The following is a 21,963-nucleotide window of genomic DNA, read 5'->3' on the forward strand; positions in this document are numbered from 1 at the left end:
CCACCTTCCTCGCTCCTCAACTTCCTATCCTCCTCCTCTTCCTTTGTTTATTACTATTACCTCACCCTCGGCCAGACTTGGAACTGAAGCTATGTTACCACACACAATCAATAATTAGGACTTAAGTTTGGAATGGTTTCCCTCAAAAACTATGAATGTCTTTGCTTCATTAGCATGCCATGTAACTAATAGCAGGTGCACTCTCGATGCGGCATATACATTATAGAAGCTTTACTCAAAGTGGCTGGTCTGTGAATGCTTCCTTACTTAGTCCCATGGGTGATAAGGTGCTTACCTCAGAATGAAAGTCAGAAGAGTGCTTACTTCATTGATCTTGACATCAAGAAAATATATCAGCTAAGCTAAATCATATTCTTTTGATGCAGTCTACTTCTGTTCTGACGTAAACTCATCTTACTAGGGACCAAGGTGACACGCTTTGCAGTTTAACACTCATCTGCAGACTGCACATTTAAAAAAACAATTAGGATGCAATTCACATAAATACAATTTACCTTTAAAAGTGCTTTTTAGTATTTTGACAAAATTGTATGAAAATGCTATCTGATTCCAGATATCTAATTCCAGCACCATCACCACTAATTCGGAACATTCCCCCACAAAAAGGAGGTCCCCGGTGTACTGATAGTCACTCTGTCTTCTCTGCGGCTGCAGTTCCTGAAAATCACTGATTTACTCTCTGTCTCTATGGATTATCTGTTTCGGGCCTTTCTTATAAATGGCATCGTAAGTCAGTACGTGGCCTACTGGTTTCTGACACCTTCCACTTAGCATGAGGTTTTCAAGGTTCATCCATTAGTGGTGTGTATTCATTCCCTTTTATTTACGGCTGAAAAATGTTTATAGACATATCATATATTGTTTATTCACCAATTGAAAGGCTTTTAGGGTGTTTTAAGTAGGTACGCACATTCTCATGTCAGTTTTTGTGTGGACAGATGTCTTCAAGTCTCTTGACCTAATAGTCACATCTGTGTTTGAGATTTGGAAGAACTGCCAAACTATTTTTCAAAGTAGCTATACTGCTTTAGATTCCTACTAGCAAAGTATAAGGGTTCCAATTTCTCCATATCATTGACAATATTTGCTAATGTGTCATAGAGTCTAGCATCCTAATAGGTGAGTCTACATCATAGTAGGTGAAAAGTAACTTATCCGTGTGGTTTTAAGCACATTTCCCTAGTGACTATTGATGTTGAACACCTTTTCAGGAGCTTGTTGGCTATTTATATATCTTCCTGAGAAATGTCTAGTCAAGTTTTCCCACCATTCCTTTTATTGTTGAGTTGTGAGTGCTCTTTACATATGCTCGATAGTAGTCCCTTATTGGATATATGACTTATAAACATTTGATCCCATTCTGTGGATTTCCTTTTTACTTTCTCGATTATATGCTGACTGTACTTTGGATAACATATTCAGTAGTTACATAGTAAGATGAAACTGTCTGTTTCATCTGCTGTATCAGTGGTTCTCAACCTTCCTAATGCCATGGCCCTTTAATACAGTTCCTATGGGTCACAACCCACAGGTTGAGAACCGCTGTGCTATATTACAGGAAATTATAGGAAATATTCCAGCGGCAAATGTGTAATATTTTTGTGTATAAGAGTAGGATAATGAACTTTCAAGAACCCCAGCTTTGGCCTTATAAATTAGGGCCCAAGCCACTATTTGGGTTTAACCTTCCAGAGAATGGCTGGCAAGTTTTTCTATCTTTTTATGTGCGGTTGAAATGGATAGGTCTGAGACCATATTGGGTTTGATTTTTTTTCTTATGTAAACTGTTTTACTTATATACACTGAGGTTTATGAGCCACTATTTTGCTCATTTACTCACTCTTTTGAAATTCTCCTGTAATTTAGCCATATTGAGTTGGGAAAGAAATGGATAACCTTATCATCAAAGTTTGTTTTGGGCTATTCCTGGTATGAAAACTTGTTTTTAAAAAGGTAAGCCAGTGGCATATCATCAGCAACTTATGACAGTTATGACTCTAGTACCTAGATAGACAGTCTCCTAAGCCCACACCTCGGAGGTGGTGTTGCTTTGCTCTGTGTTTCTTTGTGATCAAGCCTGCTCACCTTTCCTGGCATATTTAATTGTATTGGCAGGGTGTTCAACCACAGCCCATGGCTGGCTTTGAATGCTTATCTGAGTTGTCTTGGGCCACACATTAATTACACAAATACTAGCTAGAAAGCTGATGAGCAAAAAAAGTTTCATGCATGATTTTTGTGATATCTGCAATCACAGAGAAGCATTCATAGCCAGCCATGGGCCAGAGCTGATGTCCCTGTTAGGGACTATTTGGATATAATGAGTTACCCACAGTAGTCATCCATAAGAACAGGACTTTAGAATCTAAGTTGCCCTTTTATTGATAGTCTGCAATACATTAATAGCGAGGGACTTCAATGTCCCTCTTTCAGCAATGGACAGATCACAAAGACAGAAAATCATTAAAGACATACTGGGCTTGAATTACACTTTAGACTACATGTGTCTTGCAGACATACACAGAACATTCTATCCTACAGCAGCAGAATGAACATTCTTCTCAAACACATGAGAAGCAATCTCCAGGATACATCCTATGTTAGGCTACAAAACAGCTCCTAACAAATTTAGATTGAAAACAGTATGAAGCTAAAAATCACTAACAGGAATTTTGGAAAATTCACAAATATGTGAAAATTAAACAACACATCCCTGAATAACCAGTGGCTCAAAGAAGAAATTAAAAGGAAAATTTAAACATAATTTAAGAAGAATGAAAATAAACACACAACATTCCATGGGCTGTGGGATGCAGCAAAAGCAGTTCTATGAGTGGAGTGTGTAGCAGTAAATTACTGCATCAAAATACAAAAGAGATCTTAAATGAACAGACTAATATTATACCTTAAGGGAAGAGAGAAAGAAAAACAAGCTAGGTTCAAAGTTAATAAATATAAAAGCAGGAATAAATAAAGTGGAGACTAAAAACAATGAAAAGATTAACAAAAGTAAGGGAGAAGAAAACTAAAATAGACAAGTCTTTAGGTAGCCTAAGAAAAAAGACTCAATAAAACCAGAAATGATACGGAAATACAGAGAATCATGAGGTCACTATGAAGAATCATGCTAACAAATGGGATACTCTAGAAGAAAAGGATAAATTCCTAGAAACATCCAACCTAAAAGACTGAATCATGAAGAAATGGAAAATCAGAGCAGACTGATAAGTAAGGAGATTGCATCAAGAATAAAAAGACTCCCATCAAAGAAAATCCTGGGCTTCACTGCTGAATTCTACCAAACATTTAAAGAACTAACCAACCCTTTTCAAACTCTTTCACAAAATTAAAGAGAAGAGAATATTCCAAACACATTTTATAAAGCTAGATTTACCTTTGTGTCAAAGCCAGGAAAGGACACTATAAGAAAAGAAAATTAGAAGCTGATATCCTTGATAAACGCAGATGCAAACATTGTTAACAAAACACTAGCAAACTGAATTCAATGGGAATACTCACCAAAACAAAGTGGAATTTACTTCGGAGTTGCAAGGATGGTGCAATGTATGCAAACCCATAAATATGACAGACCACGATAATAGAATGAAGGAAACAAACTACATGATCATCTCCGCAGGTGTAGCCAAAACATCTGATGAAACTCAACATTCTTCCATAATAAAAAAAACTCAACAAAAGAGGAACAGAAGGAATGCATCTCAACACGATGAAGACCACATATCATAAGCCCATAGCCAACATCACACTCAACAGTGAACAGTTGTCCTCTAAGCCCAGGAACAAGACAAGGGTGCTCATTTTTGCCATTTCTCTTCAATATACTAGTCCTATCCAGAGCTAGTAGGAAAGGGAAAGAAATAAAAGGCTTTTAAGTTAGAAAGGAAAAAAATTAAATTATTCGTTTGCAGATAACATGACACCATATAGAGATAACTTTAAAGACGCCACCAAAAATATTTAGAAATAATAAATTCAGTAAAGTTGTGGTATACATTTTGACATACAAAAATTAGTGACATTTCTTGTTATTAACAACCACCAAAGAAAATAAGTAAAAATAATACAATCTCATTTATAACACCTATGGAAATAAAAATCTTTGGGAATAGACTTAACCAAGGAAATTAAAATCTTTACACTGAAAACTACAAAACTCTGATAAAATTAATTGAAAAAGATAGAAATAAATAGAAAGATATCCCATATTCATAGGTTTAAAGAATTAATGTTGTCAAAATGGCCATAGTACCCAAAGCAATCTGCAGATTCAATGCAATTCCTATTAAAATTCCAATGATACTTTTCACAGAAGTAGAAGAAATAATCCTAAAATTTTTTGGAATACCAAAAGACCCCGTGTAACCAAAGCGATCTTGAGAAAGACGAGCCAAGCTGGCAGCATCAAACTACCTGACATCAACATATGACAGAGCTATAGTACTGAAAACAGCATCGTACTGGCATAAAAACAGACACAAACAACAATGGAACATAATCCAGGCACTTACGGTCAATTGACGTTTGATAAAGATGCTAAGAATTCACAAGGAGGAAAGGAGAGCCTCTTCAATAAATAGTGTTGGGACAGCTGGAAAGCCACATACAGAAGAATGAAATGAAGCCTTCATCTCACACCAGATACAACTCAAATTAATTAAGGACCTAAATGTAAGGTTTGAAATAGTAAAACTGCTAGAGGAGAACATGGAGGCGACGTTGGCTTTGAGGTTTTGAACGTAAACCCCAAAACACAGACAACAAAAGCAAAAACAGACAAGCAAGGAATCCCATCAAACTAAAAAGCTTCTGCCCAGCTGTGAAGAGGCAAGCTTCGGAAAAGGAGAAAATATCTGCAAAGGGTAAATCTGATGAAGAGTTAGCATCCAAAATAAATGATTGCATTTCTCGCTGCTGGGCTTTGTTGAGACTCCCTTTTTTCAAATTGAAGTTTGAGCAAGTCTGTCGGCACCATTTCTCCACAAGCACGTGTTCACTTCAAGTCTTTGTGTCACCTTCTGGTAATGCTCACTTATTTCTCTAGCTTTTTATATCATAATTATATCTGTTATGGTCTTCTGTGATCAGTGATCTTTGTCGAAATTGTGTGGAGCACCATGACCCACGTGACTTGTAATTGTGTGGGGACACCCACATAGGACAAAAAACAGCAGGAAACTGTATCATTACATGTCCTGTGCCTTCTGACTGCTCCACTGAGTAGCCACTTCCCCATCTTGCTGCCTCTTCTCAGGTCTTCCTGTTCTCTAAGAAAAAATGATATTAAAAATAGGTCTATTAGTAACCCTATAATGATTTCTAGGTGTTCAAGGAAAAATAAAGAGTTTCATGTCTCTCACTTTGAATTAAAAGCTAGAAATGATTAACCTTAATGAGGAAGCTATGTCAAAAGCCAAGAGAGGCTGAGAGCAAGTCTATGCATGCCAAACAGTTACCCAAGTTGAGAATGCAAAGAAAAAATTCTTGAGGAAAATTAAAAGTGCTCCTCCAATGAACAGACAATTTGATAAGAAAGTGAGAAATAAAATCTTATTGCTGATATGGAAAAAAAATTCGGTGGTCTGGATAGAAGATTGAACCACCTACATCATTCCCTTAAGCTAAAGCCTAATCCATAGTAAGGTCCTAATTCTCTTCAATTTTATGAAGGCTGAGAGAGAAGCTGTGGAAGTTGGAAGCCTGGCTGGTTCATGAGGGTTGAGGAAGGCACCTGTCTCCGTAACCTTCAAGGGCCTATGGAGAAACTGCAGCAAGTTATCTAGAAGATCTAAGATCAGTGGTGAAAGTGGCTACACTAAACCACAGATTTCCATAGAAAATTAAATAATCATTGGAAAAAGATGCCATTTAGGACATTCCTACTTTGAGAGGAGAAGACTGGGCCTTCCCTCAAAGCCTCAAAGGACAGACTGACTCATTTGTTTGGGCTAATGCAGGTGGTAGCATTAGGTTGAAGTCACTGATCATTTACTATTCTGAAAATGCTATGGTCCTTAAGAATTCTCTTAAGTTTACTCTGCTTGTGTTCTATAAATGGAACAGCAAAGCCTGGATGACACCACACCTGTTAAGTATGGTTTGTTAAATATCTGAAGACCACTGTTTAAACTTAGTGGTCGGAAAAGAAGATCCCTTTCAAAATACCACTGATCACTGACAACGTACGCGGCCACCCAAGAGCTCTGATAAAGATGTACAAGGACATTGCTGTTGTTCTCATGCCTGCTAACATAACACTTGTTCTTCAGCTCATGAATTAAGGAGTAATAATAACTTTCAAATTTGTTTATTGGAGAATACATTTTATAAGGCCATCACTGCCATAGGTAATGATTCCTCCAATGGATCTAAGCAAAGTAAATTGAAAGCCCTTTAAAAAGGATTCACCATTCTTTTTTTTTTTTTTTTTTTTTATTGTTGTGAATTCATTAAAGGTCCAAAGAACCAGGTTACACTGATTGCGTCTGTTAGGTAAAGTCCCTCTTACTAATTGTGTGCCTGCAAGAACATTCATGATTCATGGGAGGAGGTCAAAATATCAGGACTGAACAGAATTTGTAAGAATTTGATTCTAATCCTCATGGGTGACTTTGAGAGGAAGTAGACGCAAGTATGGTGGAAACAGCATGAGAGCTAGCATTAGAGGGGGAGCCTAAAGATGTGCCTGATTGTTGCAATTTTATAATAAAACAAATGGATGAGAACTGCTTCTTATGGGTAAGTAAAGAGAGTGGTTTCTTGAGATGGACTCTATAGTTGAAGATTCTGTGGACATTGTTGAAATGATCACAAAAGATTTAGAGTATTACATAAACTTAGTTGATGAAGCAAAGGCAGGTTTTGGGAGTGTGGACTTCCAATTTTGAAAGAAGTTCAACTGTATGGAAGAATTCTGTATGAAAGAGCCAACTCATTAGGCAAACAGTAAGAAATTGCCACAGCCACCTCAACCTTAGCAACTGCCACTCTGATCAGCCAGTCACCATCAACACTGAAGCAAGACTCTCCACCAACAGAAAGATTATGACTTGGGTGGCGCCTGTGGCTCAAAGGAGTAGGGCGCTGGCCCCATATACCGGAGGTGGGGGGTTCAAACCCAGCCCCGGCCATAAAACTGCAAAAACAAACAAACATTATGACTTGCCGAAGGCTCGGATGATTATTAGCATTTCTTAGCATTAAATCATTTTTTAAATGAAGGTATAGATTTATTTTATTAGGCATAAGGCTATTCACACTTAACAGAACACAGTATGGTGTAAGCCCAACTTTTATATGCACTGGGAAGCCCCAAAATTCATCGACTCAACTTATTGAGGCTCAACTTATTTGAGCCCCCCAAATTCATCGACTCAACAATTTGCTTTGTTGTGGTAGTCTGGGATCGAACCCACAATTTCTTCAGAGTGTGCCTATAAAGGAAATCCAACAACTATATAGCAAGAAAACAAATAGCCCAGTTAAAAAGTGAGCAAAGAGCCTAAAAGTACTTTTTAAAAAAGATAGAAAATGTACAACAGGTGTATGAAAAAATTCTCAATGTCACTAATCATTAGAAAAGGACTAGTTAAAACCACAGGATCACTTCATACCTGTTAGAATGGGTATTACCCAAAAGGCAAAAAAATATAGTAAGTGTTGGGGAGGATGTGTGAAACAGAGAGCCCTAGCACACTGTTCTAGAGAATGCAAATTCGTCTAGCCATTATGGAATGTCTGAAGGTTCCTCATAAAGTTAAAAATAGAATTACGATACAATCCAGCAATCCTGCTTCTGGTTATGTAGCCAGAAGAATTAAAAGCAATATCTCGAAGTATGGACACACCTTTGTTTTCTGCAGCATTATTTACAGTAGCCAAGCATGGAAGCAACCCGTTGACAGACGAGTGGATGAGGAAAATGTCATATAAGCCTACAATGGAATATTATAAAGTCTTAAAGCGAAGAAAATTCTGTCATATGCTACAGCATGGGTGAACCTTATGGATATTATGCTAAACGAACCAGTCATGAGAGAACCAGTGCTGTATGATTATACTCACGTGAAGTATCCAGTGCAGTTAACATAGAAGGAGAAGGTGGAGAGCGGGGTGCCAAGGGCTGGGTGCAAGGGGGAGCGGCAGTTAGGGTTTATGAGAAGAGAGTTTCAGTTTGCAAGATAAAAGATTTCCAGAGATCTGTTGCACAACAACATGATTATGCTTTACACTACTGATCCACGCACTGAAAAATAGTCAAGGTTATAAACGTAATGTTTCATACAGTATTTTTTACCCTATACACATAAATCGGCATCAGCCGTGCAAGGCGTAGATCCTGTAAAGTGTAAGTCAAATGTCTAGCGAGGCTAATCTTCTATTTACTTTCTAATAAATAGAAACAGTTCCAGATCTGATCATTTCATCATCATTTACCTATGATTGGCAAATCTTTATGACCAGCAGGAGCATTTTGCCATATTGAGAAATTATGCATATAAAACGGTAGACAGATAGTTCAGTTTATAACTTTCTTTTAAAAATGATAGAGAAAACTATGGGTTTGACGGGACGAAATTTAGTGGCAGGTAAGATGAAAGGGGGAATGATTATTCACAGCTTTGTGTGGCGATCCTAGGGGGTTTTGGTGAGTTTCATTCTGTTTTGCCTGACATCAAGATTTCCATCTACGTGGCTCATTAGTGCTGGTGAGCACTCCTGTAATGGCGATTTATTACACTTTCAGGTGACAGAAGCTGTCCTTTGAAGAATTGCTTCCTGACCTCGTCTTTCAACTCATAACACCTGCCAAATGAAGTGGCTGGCTCTTTTGTCCTGTCGCCATACTGACCCTGGGAGTTTTTGTGTAGAAGAAACAAGGCTGGAAAGCTCTGGCTGGACGGTGTTGGTACATCTTGCTTGTGGAATTGCTGATACAGCTTGCTGGTGGAATTGCATGGATAAACACTTTCTCAGTTAGAAGAAGACAGACAACAAGATAAAGTATTTGGTTACTGCAAAGTTTCAAGCACCAGCTGAGGAAGGTTTTGAGAACATCTGGTTGGAATCTATTTCTTTGTAGACAAGCAATCCTTTCTACCATCAGCATACATAAAGCATGAAATTGACTCACTCTGCCTCCCTCTTACAAGGGAGAGCAGGTTAGATTTACTGCTCTTTTGATGCAAGCCCAGAGGGAGAGTGGGGTGGCAGGTGGCGTACCCATGGAGGGCCCCCCAAATCTTTTGGACTCCTCTCAGGGAAAATATTTGTCTGTAAAATGTAACCCACGTTTAAGAAGCTGTCTGGGCTGATAGTATAAAAGATCATTTACAAAAATAAAACCCAGCTCATGATGTTCTCTTGTTTTCATAAGATTTGTATCTAAAGAAAGTTTGTCATCAACATAAAACTCCCTTTTTTAATCATAAAAATTGGTTCTTTATGTACTTGGATCATTCTATTCCCTAGTTAAATTTAAATTTCTCTTACTTGGGCAATAAGAGTTGTTTTCTCCGCATTGCCTTCATCTATATGTTCACAGCACCCTAAACCCACCACATTTCAATGTTATTTTAGTGTGTAAGACTGCAACTAACAGGTTTCATGACATTAAAACTTTTCCATTTTAGAGCTATGGCACAACCACACAATCAAACCAAATAACCATTATTTTTAAACTGTGTTAATGTACCAGAGGAGGGGGCGCTGAATTCAAACCAGTGTCTTCTAGTCATGGGAAACTTCTAAATGCTTATGAGAGAGTATATTTCACTTAATGATAATTCCTTACCTGGAGTTGTGTTTATATTATTATTCATGCTAGACTAACTTGAAATCCACCTCGCTTTATGAAATGTTCACTAATCATATTGAGCCTGTTATGTTCAGAGTGCTTTGTATGTTCATCCATAATAAAAACGTGCTTCCAAACTGATGCACACTTAAAAGGCACATTTTCTAATTTGTGATTTTCAATATGTCTATTTATTTCCCACATGCCTAATCTTTCCTTTATCAAACAACCGTGCAATCACATGATTTACATCCATGACTGTATTTTCTCCATTATTCTTTAGCTCTTAAAATAGTTCTGAATGTCAGCTGTGAGCTCTGGATTATATAAAATTTAGCCTTGTAATAAATATAGCCTATTATTTATACAAGGCTTTCTGAAATATAAGGAAAGAAAATGTTCAGAAAGTTTTTGCATTTAAGGAGAAAATGAGATTAGTTGAAGACAGATCCAGGCACAGTTAAAACTAGTTCAAAAGCAAAAATAAGCTTAGCAAGTGACAAAAAATTTCAGGGTACAATTTTTACTATAACCTTTAGGTAGGCTAAAAATTTGCATTAAAGTAACTCAGATAAAAATGTATTGAAACAATCTGGAGTCTTTAGGTTCCATCTGAAACACAAACTGGAAATCAAATCAATACAGAGATACTTTGCTAAGAAGAATATGTTCCAGCTCCATCCATGTAAACATGAAAAAGGTAAAGTCTCCATCTTTCTTTAAGGCTGCATAATATTCCATGGTGTACATATACCACAATTTATTGATCCATTCGTGGGTCAATGGGCACTTGGGCTTCTTCCATGACTTAGCAATTGTGAATTGGGCTGCAATAAACATTCTGGTACAAATATCTTTGTTATAATGTGATTTTTGGTCTTCTGAGTATATAACTAGTAGAGGAATTGTAGGATTGAATGGCAGGTCTATTAGCAAAGTATCTCAAAAATAGAAGAAAAACTATCCAATGTACTCAGCCCTACTATGAAACTAATTTATAGCTATTAATTGGGTTATGAAAGCTATAACCCAATTATAGCCTAAGAATATGGGGAAAGAGGAAAGGGAGGGGAGAGAGGAGGATGGGTGGAGGGAGTGTAATTGGTGGGACCACACCTACAGTACATAGGTACCTGTGAAACTTACTAAATGTAGATTATAAATGTTTTAACACAATAACTAAGAAAAAGAAAGGCTAGGTTAACCAGTGTGATGAAAATATTTCAAATTGCATACAAAACCAGCAGATGGTACCCCATGATTGCATTAAGGTACACAGCTATGATTTAATAAAAAAAAAAAAAATCAATACAGAGGATTAATCTTTTTACCTATACTTACATCCAGGCGAGGAGGAGAACAGCCCCACCTTATGCAATCAGTACACTCACTATTATGGGATGGCAGCCCCCTGCCTGCCTTTGGTCATTTCACTGTTGATTAGCACCTCAACACAAGAGGGAGATAAAAAAGAAGAGGGGGTGACATTAGGCAATCAACTCTGTTACTTGTCAACAAACATGGCAAAAAGATTTAGGATAAGTTAGAAAAGAGGGTTAACAAAAGATTTAAAAATTATCAACGTACTTTAGCAATGTGTCAGACTTGTTATTATCAGAACTAATCAAGAGTGAGCCAAGTTGTAAAGCATCTATATAGCAGATGCCAGCGCTGCCACCAAGGCCACCATCTCTGGGGTGAGAGAAGGCCTGAGTCGGCGACAGCTGAAATTTAGAAGAAAGAAGGAATTTTTGAAATAAGGGCCTCAAGTAATGATTTCTGTTATGTAAATGGCTTTAAAATTCTATTGGTTAAAGATATTTGTCAAAAGAAAAAATTGTCTAGTTATATATTTGTGATTTATTTTCACTGCAAGTTAAACTTCAGTTAAAACATGTTAAAAATACAGCTATGTCCAAGCGAAATAAAAGATACAACACGGTGCCATGAATTTCAAATTCCTCCCCAAATCAAGGGGAACTGAGGCACAGGATGCTAATGAATTCCGGAGCAGCCTGCTCTATTTCACCTTCACTTTTTTTTTTTTGTTGTTGTTGTTCTTTTTAGAGAAACCCCCAAAGTTTGCTCTTCAGTCGGTTCTGTAACGCCCACTGGCTTTTTAGGTTGTAGAAAAAGCAAAAGAAAAGAAAGGGGAACACGGGGTCAGAAGACTGTGATGTTCAGCCAGATGGTTAATCCAACTGGCAGGGCAAGAGGGAGCCCAGGAAAGCCGCACAGGGAAGAGCCTTTCAGGGCTCCGGGGCGGGACCAAGCCGGTGGCCCTACTTCAAGGCCAATCCTCGGGTAGGAATGCGTCACGGGGGAGCCACTTTGGGTAAGTTTAGGAACCAAAGAAAAACTTGTCCCACTGCAGAATGCTTCATTTTCTTCAGGGCTAAAGAGCAGATCATGGCTTCGGAGGCTGCGCGGTCCTTGTTGGAGGGCACGACGCACCAGAGATTTGTATTTTCAAGAAACCGAGTCCAGCGGTTTGCGGCCTTCCGGACAGCAGCTGGCGCCGGGCAGAGGCGCAGCCTCCGGACTGGGCTGCGGACGACCGCGTCGGCCTTGGCTTTGAGTCCCGGGCAGCCGACCAGCTCTGCAGTCCGAGCTTCCGGTTCCGAGCAGCGCTGACCTTTCAGAGAGGACAGTGGGGGCTCGCCACCTGCCGCGCCTCGGTGTATGGGAGGGAGTAAGTTTGTTAAAGGGTTTGCTCCTCCTCATAACTCCACGGTCTGAAGGGGTTGAGGTGGTGGCCAGGGGAAACGAAGAGAGGGCGGCGTGACCTGCAACTGTCGACTTGGCAGGAGATTTGACCCCATCAACTGCTGTTCGGTTCCCACTCGGTGCACGACCCCGCCGCCGGGTGCGCTGACGCCTCCCGGGACTCGCCGCGGGGAGACGATCCCAGTCCGCCCTCCTGTGGTCTCCGCCGTGGCAGGTGCGCGCTGGTTAGGCCCAGAGCTGGCTCGTGCGCCGGCGGGGGCAGGTCTGCGTCGCCTCTTTGGAGGGATTGGAGGGTGGGTGGGAGGCGGGTGAGTGGGAAGGGTTGGAGAGCGGAGTTAGGCGGAGTATTGGGCAGAGCCCCTGGGTTTCTGGCGTCCCACCTGCCCCTCCGGACTCCCGCGTGCGGCCCCAGCATGCAGCATCCGCCGCGCGTCTTCCCCTCGGCGTCCCGCGGAGAGGAGGGCGGGGTCCGGCGGCCCAGGGCGCAGCAGCCGCGGCGGCAGCTGGGCTGTCTCTTTAAGCGCTCCGGAGGGGCCGGGCGGGAGGCGGCGAGCGCGTTTCCATGGCACCGCTGCTGCGGGGGCTGCGGGACCGCCGGGCTCGCCCAGCTTCAGTCGCTCCCGACGGAGCAGGGGCGCGCAGCGCGGCGGTCACTGCGCCTGGGGGCTCGCCCGGCCGACCCTCCGCCTTCCCGGCAGCTTGCGTCGCCCGGAGGGGCCGCGCCGCTGCCTCCCGGTCCTCGAGGAGACGCTCCTCGCCTGTCCTTCGAGCCTGGCACACCAACTTCTGCCCGGAGAACCCAACTTCTGCTTCGGGTTCGGACTTGCCGAGCCGCCGGAACCGCGCGCTCCGCGCAGCCCGGGCGGTGGCTGGAGCCGCTCCGCCTCGCCGAGATGACCCCGCGACTGTGGCTCCGGGCTCCCTGCGCTGGGGCGGCTGGCGCCTGGCCGCCGGGAAGCGCCCTGCAGCTCCGGCCCTGCATGTAAGTGGCGCCCGCGCGCCCCGGAACGCCGGGAGAGAACGAGAGAGAGAGCGAGAGAGCGAGAGAGAGAGGGAGAGAGCGAGAGAGCTCGTGCGCCCCGTCCGGTCGCGTCCCGCCCCGCCTCGCCCGGCCCGGCCCCTCTGCGAACGCCACAGCCAGGCCGGGAAGGGGCCGAGGACCGAGGGCGGCGTCGCTCCCGCGGGCTCTGCGGTCTGTTCCCGGCTCAGCGCAGCGGGAACGCGGCGGCCGAGGCGTCCTGGGGAGCGATCCGGGCCGGGCTGTGCACCTGACTCGTCCTCAGCCGGGCAGGGCTTCCCGCCCCATCGGGTTTGGGTGTGTGCGCGTGTACGTGGGCTGTGCCTGTGTGTTTCAGGTAATTTTCTCCTTGTAAGAGTAATTGGCTAATGACTAGAGTCTCTTTGTGAACGGACTGTGAATGAAATCTTGTTGAATAGTGAGTTTCTTGACATTTTTCTTCTTCAAGAGACCAATGACTTCGCGCTTATGTTTCTTTTTTCTTTTCTTTTTTTTTTTTTTTTGAGAAGTATCACCGAATTCAAAGGAGTGGATTATTCCACAGGTTCGATGAGAGAGGTAACCGGGCTTATCTGCTGAAGTGGGGCCCTGGGAGAGGAGAGTGTCGGCCACGTCGCTGCTGGTCCCCTGGGAGGATTGAAGAGCTGGGGAGTTGCTGATTGTCTGAGACGGTCATGGTTCCCTTTCCGGGGTAGAAATCCTGTCGCTGGGACATGCTTGTTCTTGGTCGCTCCGTCAGGTGCAGTGAGGAGCCCAGGGGAGTCTAAGGCTTTAGAATCGCCTTGTGCTCTGGGCTGGCTGGAGAAGTTTCTCTGACTTCTGGGGGACCAGTGAGAGGACAGCCTGATCTAATTCTGCCTCAGGATTTCTGCTCTTGGGCCGTTAGGAGCAGATACCAGAGCATTTTCAATGTTTACACATTTTCGCCACTCTGCTACTTTTTTGCTTCATCTTTGTTTGTCTGAAACGTGATATTTAATCATAGAAAAGTGGCTTAGGTAAGTGCACAAAGCCATGCATACATGTCTGGAGCTTTACTTTTTCCTGTAAGAAAAATTCGGTTTTATTTGGTTCGGGGATTCACTTCGGGTTTCTGTAGTTCCCTCTCACCTGACTGGTTACTGCAGATGTCACTGGGTACAAATCTGGACACACGGCCGCTGTGTAGTATCACAGGTGTAGTTTGTAAATATGTATTTGGCAGGGAGTTTTGGCTGTGTGATTTCGCTTGGATTGATAAGATATGTCTTGTTTATTTTGAAGAGAAGCTGGACTTGACTTTCCTCTTCAGTGTTTCTCAGAGGACACCTCTCACTTTGGACAGCTTGTGCTGGCATTTGCCTTCCCTTCCTAGAAGCTGCCTTGCTGCGAGCTCCCTGAGTACCATGCTTTTACTTTTACAGGTCACTTTAAGCGTATCCTGGTTGGGCTTATCAGGCAGCCACAGAGTCACCCAGGCACACTGAGAGGGAACAGTCCCTTCCGAGAGAGACACCGAGAAACCACAGGAACACCCTCATCGCTTCTGACCTGGCTTAGCTGTTTGACCTCATGTTACAGTATTGACTCTTTCACTGACTGGAATGGAGGGATGACACTGCATATTTTGTCTTCTAAGGAGGCTGCTATGCAGCTTATTTATTTATCAGATGGGAGGAGATCAGTATGAAAATATACACATTCTTAAGTGTTTAATAGAGATACTTTTTCTGGGGAGTTATTGCATAAAGGAATACTCTCCTGACTCTTAGTGCTTTCTGAAATCTGGATGGGAAGAAACCAGTCCAATTTGCATTTAATCCTCTCTGGTACTAGAGTGAATATGATTTCTTAGGCAGGGACTGTATTGGGATCGAGTGCTAGGCTTCTGCAGATACCTTTCCAATTGTTTCAGGCATGTGCAATGCAACCGTGTCTAGATTGCACTTGGCTTCCACACCCCTGTCCATCTATTAAATTAGAGAGAATCCTTCCTGAGATTTGTACTGACCTCTGAGGTCCCTTATCCGTGCGTGCAGGCTTCTAATGAGGTGGAGACTACTGATGAGAATTGGTCATCTTACTGAATGACACACATAGGTCATTAACACCGGTGAAAGTTTTATGTAGCTATCTTGTACTTGAACAGATTTTGGAGCTGGGGTTACCCCTGAAAATAAGAAATAAGCTTGTAGCTAACTAATGCTCAGCCTAGATTTAATGCAGGGTGTTTGTGGTACATTGCTCTGCAGGTAAGCTCATTTTCAAAGGAAATTTTCTTAACAAAGCAAAAACCATATGACAGATGAATATTCAGACTCTAATGATAATTGATCTGTCAGATGTCTTATCACTTTCAGGAAATCTTGAATAACTAAGGTGAAGCAGATTCATAAAATCAGTATTCTGCAGAGTACTTCAGTGTCTATTATGTAAGTAAGTATTAGAAATAACGGGTAACAATCTCTTTAATTCTTACTTAGATGCCAGACAGATTTCCGACAACTTTACACGGATGACTTCATGTAATCCTAGAAGTGCCCTGTGAGGGAGGCAGTATTATCACACACATTTTCCAATGAAGAAAGAGACAGTAAGGTTAAGAACACATTCCAAGAATTCAGAAGATCTGGATCCAGGCAGTTTGATTTTAGAGCTGGAGTTCTTAGCATATACAGCCCATTTCAAACGCCTAGGCCTAGCCAGTGTTTTTAAAAGGTTCTTCTTAATCACTTCCAAGCTTTCTCAGTGAGAGTGAGGCTGGTATCTTCTCCCTAGGTGGATTTGAGAAGCCTGTGTAGACTTTTTTGATAGTTCTCACAGCTGCAGGGATCTGTTGGTATTGGTGCTGGGAATGGCGGGAGCTTGGAATGTTAATTGTCACACAACAGGCAGGACAGTTAAGCACAGGAAGATCTGATTTCTCCCCTCTTCACTGAGACTCTCCCTGAGAAATTCTCCTGCTATCTGAGGGCTGCAGTACGCTTGGGTATTAAAACCATAAGGTAGCCTTAAACTGGGTTTAGTGCAGTGGGAAAAGGTGTCCTTGGCAATACCATTAACAATGGGAGATTAGTAACTGGTGATGGCATTTTGGTAAAGGAATACTGAAGAGTTCACTTATGTTAATGGAATTCTGTAAATGTTTCTTGAAGGATTAAATAGGAGGAAAGAAACTCTATCTGGATCTTTGAGAATCAAAGGAAAATGGTTGTCTGTAATGCATTCTTTCAAAATTTATCCTTTGTAATGTATTCCTGTAAACACTTGCATAATTGTTTTATGCAAGACGGTGAAAAGTAGTAAACATGGAAGTGTTGGAGACGTCAAACCAAGCAGAAGTGGATAAAGGCAGGTCCAATGGCTCAAGCTTCTGGAACTTGGAATATTTAGATTTCTCTGATACCAGGAGGAAGATTATAAAATGTGTGCCCGTTTTGTGCCTCAGCAGTCACCTAAACTGGGTGGGTGATCTCACACATCCATTACCCTAAGGTGGATTATCTGCTACAGGCAGTTTTGACAAACACCTCTAAAATATGACTGCTTTGGAATGATCTGTCCACCTCTCTCCCCAGGGCACACACGCAGAGCTAAGTTCCACCTTGCTCTCTCCCCAGGGCACACACAGAGCTAAATTCCACCTTGGCTTTCTTTGCTGGGGGAATAGCAGAGATGTAGGTTTTATGAAGAACTAATGGATTTAGAAATAGAGCAAATGAGGAAGCTGTGAGAATAATCTGGGATAGTGAAGGGGAATTAACAAGTGTTGTCTGTTGCTCCACACACCATACCAGAATTTGCTTTTTATTTTATTTTGCTTTGCTTTGTTTTCACTTTCCTTATGATAAAGCCTGAAATGGAGCTGTCTTAGTCTGTTTTGGCTGCCCTAATACCTCGCCATAAACTGGGTGGCTTTTACAGGACATTCATTTTTTCCAGCTGTGGAGACTGGGAAGTCCAGGTCCAGGGCACTGGTAGACTCAGAGTCTGGCAGGGCCTTTGTCCTCGGTCATAGGTGCAGCCATGTCCTCTCAGGTAGAAGGGACAGATTTACACTGATCTCAGTCATGAGGGTTCCACTTCAGGACTTCCTAGCCTCCTAAAAACTCCAGATCCTAATACCATCACCTTGGTCATTGGAATTTTAACCTATGAATTTTAGGGGGAGACAGTCATTCAGGTCATAGCATGACTAAATAAGAGATTTCTGGGGCTGATAACAATCCCCTTTTAAAATTATGAATAATTTTAGTGTGATCTTGGGGGGGGTCTGTCATTTGCTTATTAATCTAAACTAGTTCTGAAAGACTTGTTTCTCCTTTTGAAATCGGCAACATTAAATGAGCACAAAGAGAGTTTGAGAAGAGGAGGCTGTGGTGCACCCTCTGTGGGTAAAGCACTGTTTTTAGGAGTTTGTGCTTATTAATCTCTCTAGTCCTAGCGACAGTTATATGAGGGAGACGATCCTGTTGTCCATGAGGACACTGGGGTGTTGTGGGTTAGGTAACATGTCTGAAATTTTGTGGCTCAGAAGTGGTGGGGTGGGCTCGGGGCCCCTTCTGCCAGCTCCAGAGCTCGTGCCTAATCACCTCTCCCCACGGTGCTGCCTGTACCCTCAAGGCTGCCCTCCTCGGCTCCTAAACCACCGGCCTCTCTGACCTTTTGGCTTACTCCGAATCTTTCCTATTTTCAGTAATAGCTGTTCTTTCTCCTGTTCTCCCAAGTAGACCAAAACCTTTGCCCGATAGTTTTAGCAGTCAACACCAATCCTTGCGTTGTTGATGAAATTGGCATTTTGTTACAGGAATTTTCTCAGCGTCTCTGTCCTCTGTCTTAATATTATTTACATGTTTACTCTCTTCGTTCTTCTGTGTTTCGTAGAAATAAATTTCTCCTTCTTGTTTCAAGATACTCCCTTCCCTGTTTGTTCCTGATCCCATCTTTTAAATGGTTTTTCTACCAATCGTTTCTTTTCCTTCTTTGATTTACAGCTCTTTCCTTCACACTGCCTTCCCCACTTTTCTTCTAAGTGTTCCCAGGCTCCCTTTCTCCTTCTCTTCCTGGCCTATGTCTAGAATATGTCTTATCTGTACAGATACCTCCCCTGCTTCTACTCCTCTTCGCCTTCAGTTGCTTAAAAATAGCTCAGAGATGCTGCTCCCCTCTTTATAAAAAGTCATGCATCATTTGACCCATGGCTGTCTAGCTGCACCTGCTACCTGGCCTCCTCAGACTCTGCCCTCTTTTTGGAATTTCCCCGACTTCCTCTTTTCCTAGCATGTGGGATTACTAGCCATATCTGTTTCTTTCTTTTCCACATCTTTCTTTGCACTTTTCTGTTGTACACTTTGTCTTATTTGTAGTTTTTGTCCTCCATGGGCCCCTGTGTTCACCCCTCCCATCTTCGTTTCCCTTCTTATTCTTCACCTGTTACCTGGTTTACCTCTCTCCCTCCTGTCCTCATATGCACTATCCTCATGACACTCAGATATGTACATCAAAGCCCTAATCTAGGAGGTACGGACTTGCCTTTTTAACTGTGGATTTATTAATACCCTCTCTGCAGATCTCAGACTCTGTGTGTCCCTAGACGAGGTCTGATCCTCACTGTCCTCTCTGCAGATCTCGGACTCAATGTGTCCCTAGACCACATCTGATCCCCACTTTTCTCTCTGCAGATCTCAGACTCAGTGTGTCCCTAGACCGCATCTGGTCCTGACTGTCCTCTCTGCAGATCTCAGACTCGGTGTGTCCTTAGAGCTCGTCTAGTCTCCACTGTCCTCTCCATAGGTGTCAATCTCTGTGTGTCCCTAGACCACGTCTGGTCCCCACTGTCCTCTCTGCAGATCTCAGACTCAATGTGTTCCTAGACCACATCTGATCCCCACTTTTCTCTCTGCAGATCTCAGACTCAGTGTGTCCCTAGACCACATCTGGTCCTGACTGTCCTCTCTGCAGATCTCAGACTCGGTGTGTCCTTAGAGCTCGTCTAGTCTCCACTGTCCTCTCCATAGGTGTCAATCTCTGTGTGTCCCTAGACCACGTCTGGTCCCCACTGTCCTCTCTGCAGATCTCAGACTCAATGTGTTCCTAGACCACATCTGATCCCCACTTTTCTCTCTGCAGATCTCAGATTCATTGTGTCCCTAGACCACGTCTTGTCCTCACTGTCCTCTCCGCAGATCTCAGATTCAGTGTGTCCCTAGACCACGTCTGGTCCTCACTGTCCTGTCTATAGATCTCAGACTTGATGTTTCCCTAGACCATGTCTAGTCGTTACTGTTCTCTCTGTAGACCTCAGACTCAGTGTGTCCCTACACCACGTCTGGTTGTCACTGTCCTCTCTGTGGACCTCAGATTGGTGTATCCCTAGAACAGGTCTGGTCCTCACTGTCCTCTCCACAGATCTCAGACTTGGTGTGTACCTAGACCACGTCTGATCCCCACTGTTCTCTCTGCAGATCTCAGACTCAGTGTGTTCCTAGACCAGGTCTGATCCCCACTGTCTCCTCTGCAGATCTCAGACTCAGTGTGTCCCTAGACCAGGTCTGATCCTCACTGTCCTCTCCACAGATCTCAGACTTGGTGTGTCCCTAGACCATGTCTGATCCCCACTGTCCTCTCTGCAGATCTCAGACTCAGTGTGTTCCTTGACCAGGTCTGGTCCCCACTGTCCCCTCTGCAGACCTCAGACTCAGTTTGTGCCTAGACCACGTCTGATCCTCCCTGTCCTCTCTGTAGATCTCAGCCCGGTGAGTCCCTAGACCTCGTCTAGGCCCCACTGTCTTCTCTATAGATGTCAATCTCTGTGTGTCCCTAGACCACATCTGATCCCCTCTGTCCTCTCCACAGATCTCAGACTCGTTGTGTCCCTAGACCACGTCTGATCCCCTCTGTCCTCTCCACAGATCTCAGACTCGTTGTGTCCCTAGACCACATCTGGTCCTCACTGTCCTCTCTGCAGATCTCAGACTCGTTGTGTCCCTAGACCACGTCTGGTCCCCACTGTCCTCTCCGCAGATCTCAGATGTGTTGTGTCCCTAGACCTTGGTTAGTCCTCCATGTCTCAATTCATAGGTGCATCTTCTTTGTGATATTTGAAATTTTTTATCCATGATAATATATTATGTACTTTACTTATTTTTGAGCTTTACGTGACATGGTTGTAACAGGGATTTGGATATGGCAATTAGATTAATATAAGTTAATATTTATCTTCCTATCACTTGCCAGATGCTGTAAACACCCACAGTGAAATTCTTGGTGCAAACACTTAAGCCTGGTCATGCTGTTTTTAGTCGTAGATCACTGCAAATATCCCTTGGTTGATCTTCCCTTTTATATCCTCTAAAGCATCTGTGTTTTTATTGTATGTGCCACTTAATTTTTATCATAGTTGATTTCTAAGGCAAAGCCCCCCCTAATGTTATTTCCTTTCTTTAAAACTCTGGAATAAGATTTAGGCATCATAATATTAATATTATTCTTCAATAGCATTTACTGTGTACCAGGATAACTTAAGCACTTTACATATTTTAATTCATTTAATCTTCACAACATCCCTATCAGAAGGTAATATTAGTGATACCATTTTAGGATGAGGAATCTGAAGTCCAGGGAAGTGAATGTTTTCCAGAGAGAGTTCTGATAAGGTCATGAAGTTCAGGAGAGAGGTGGGATAGTAATTTAACTCCTGGGATTATGAACTCAGGCCATCAGACTCTCGAATCTGCACCCTCAGGTACCTCACTGTTTGCAAGGGCATATCTTTCTGCCACCATTCAGTTTTATATAGACTAAGTAGTTGAGTTTAGACGGTTTTCTTCGCTTTTTGTTTTTTAATTTTTTTCTTTATTCCCCTTCTCCTAATCAAGAACTGTGAGTAGCCTAAGTTCACTCTACTTCCAAAGTAAGAAGTTAGTCTGGCACGGTTGCCAGTTGCTGACAGAGCCACGAGATTCTGGATCAAAGACTTTGTTAGACCGTTAGTCCATAGAGCATCCTGAGCTTGATGTCCACATCAGCTCACTGTGTCCCTCCTCACAGATAAGTTCCATGGGGGATATGAGAAGGGGCTGTAATGGTCACTGTGTGCAGAGGGAGTCTGTGACACCAGTCGTGAGGGACCTGGAGCTCAAAACTGCCAATAATAACAAAGGGCCTGCTGGCCAACCTGCCGGCCAACCTGCCAGTCCTCGCAATTACGGGGAACATTATCGTAATTATCCTGCTCAGCAAACAACTCTGCCCTCAGCCCTGGCGGAGGACACCCTCTGCAGCTTCCGAGGCTGTTTGCTGTACAACTGCCCTTCCATAATAAAAGCCTGCGATGCTGCTTCACAAGTAGAAGTGCGAGAGACGCTGAATGTCCCACTGCGTACCCAACAGCTCTCCTGTTCCC

The 21,963-nt window shown here is 42.8% G+C and overlaps 1 protein-coding gene across 2 annotated transcripts in view; it reads left to right on the plus strand.

Moving 5' to 3' along the window:
* The first annotated feature begins 13,098 nt into the window (after window positions 1-13,098).
* The window catches only part of LOC128592504 (translation initiation factor IF-2-like), a 425,303-nt gene continuing 416,438 nt past the window's right edge, over window positions 13,099-21,963 (plus strand). For both annotated transcript variants that reach the window (XM_053600449.1, XM_053600448.1), the window contains exon 1: window positions 13,099-13,917. In XM_053600449.1, coding sequence (XP_053456424.1) covers window positions 13,125-13,917 — 793 coding nt within the window. In that variant the 5' untranslated portion in view covers window positions 13,099-13,124. The remainder of the gene's footprint in view (window positions 13,918-21,963) is intronic.

The sequence above is a fragment of the Nycticebus coucang genome, chromosome 8 (genome assembly GCF_027406575.1).
Source record: "Nycticebus coucang isolate mNycCou1 chromosome 8, mNycCou1.pri, whole genome shotgun sequence".
NCBI classification, from domain to species: Eukaryota; Metazoa; Chordata; class Mammalia; order Primates; family Lorisidae; genus Nycticebus; species Nycticebus coucang.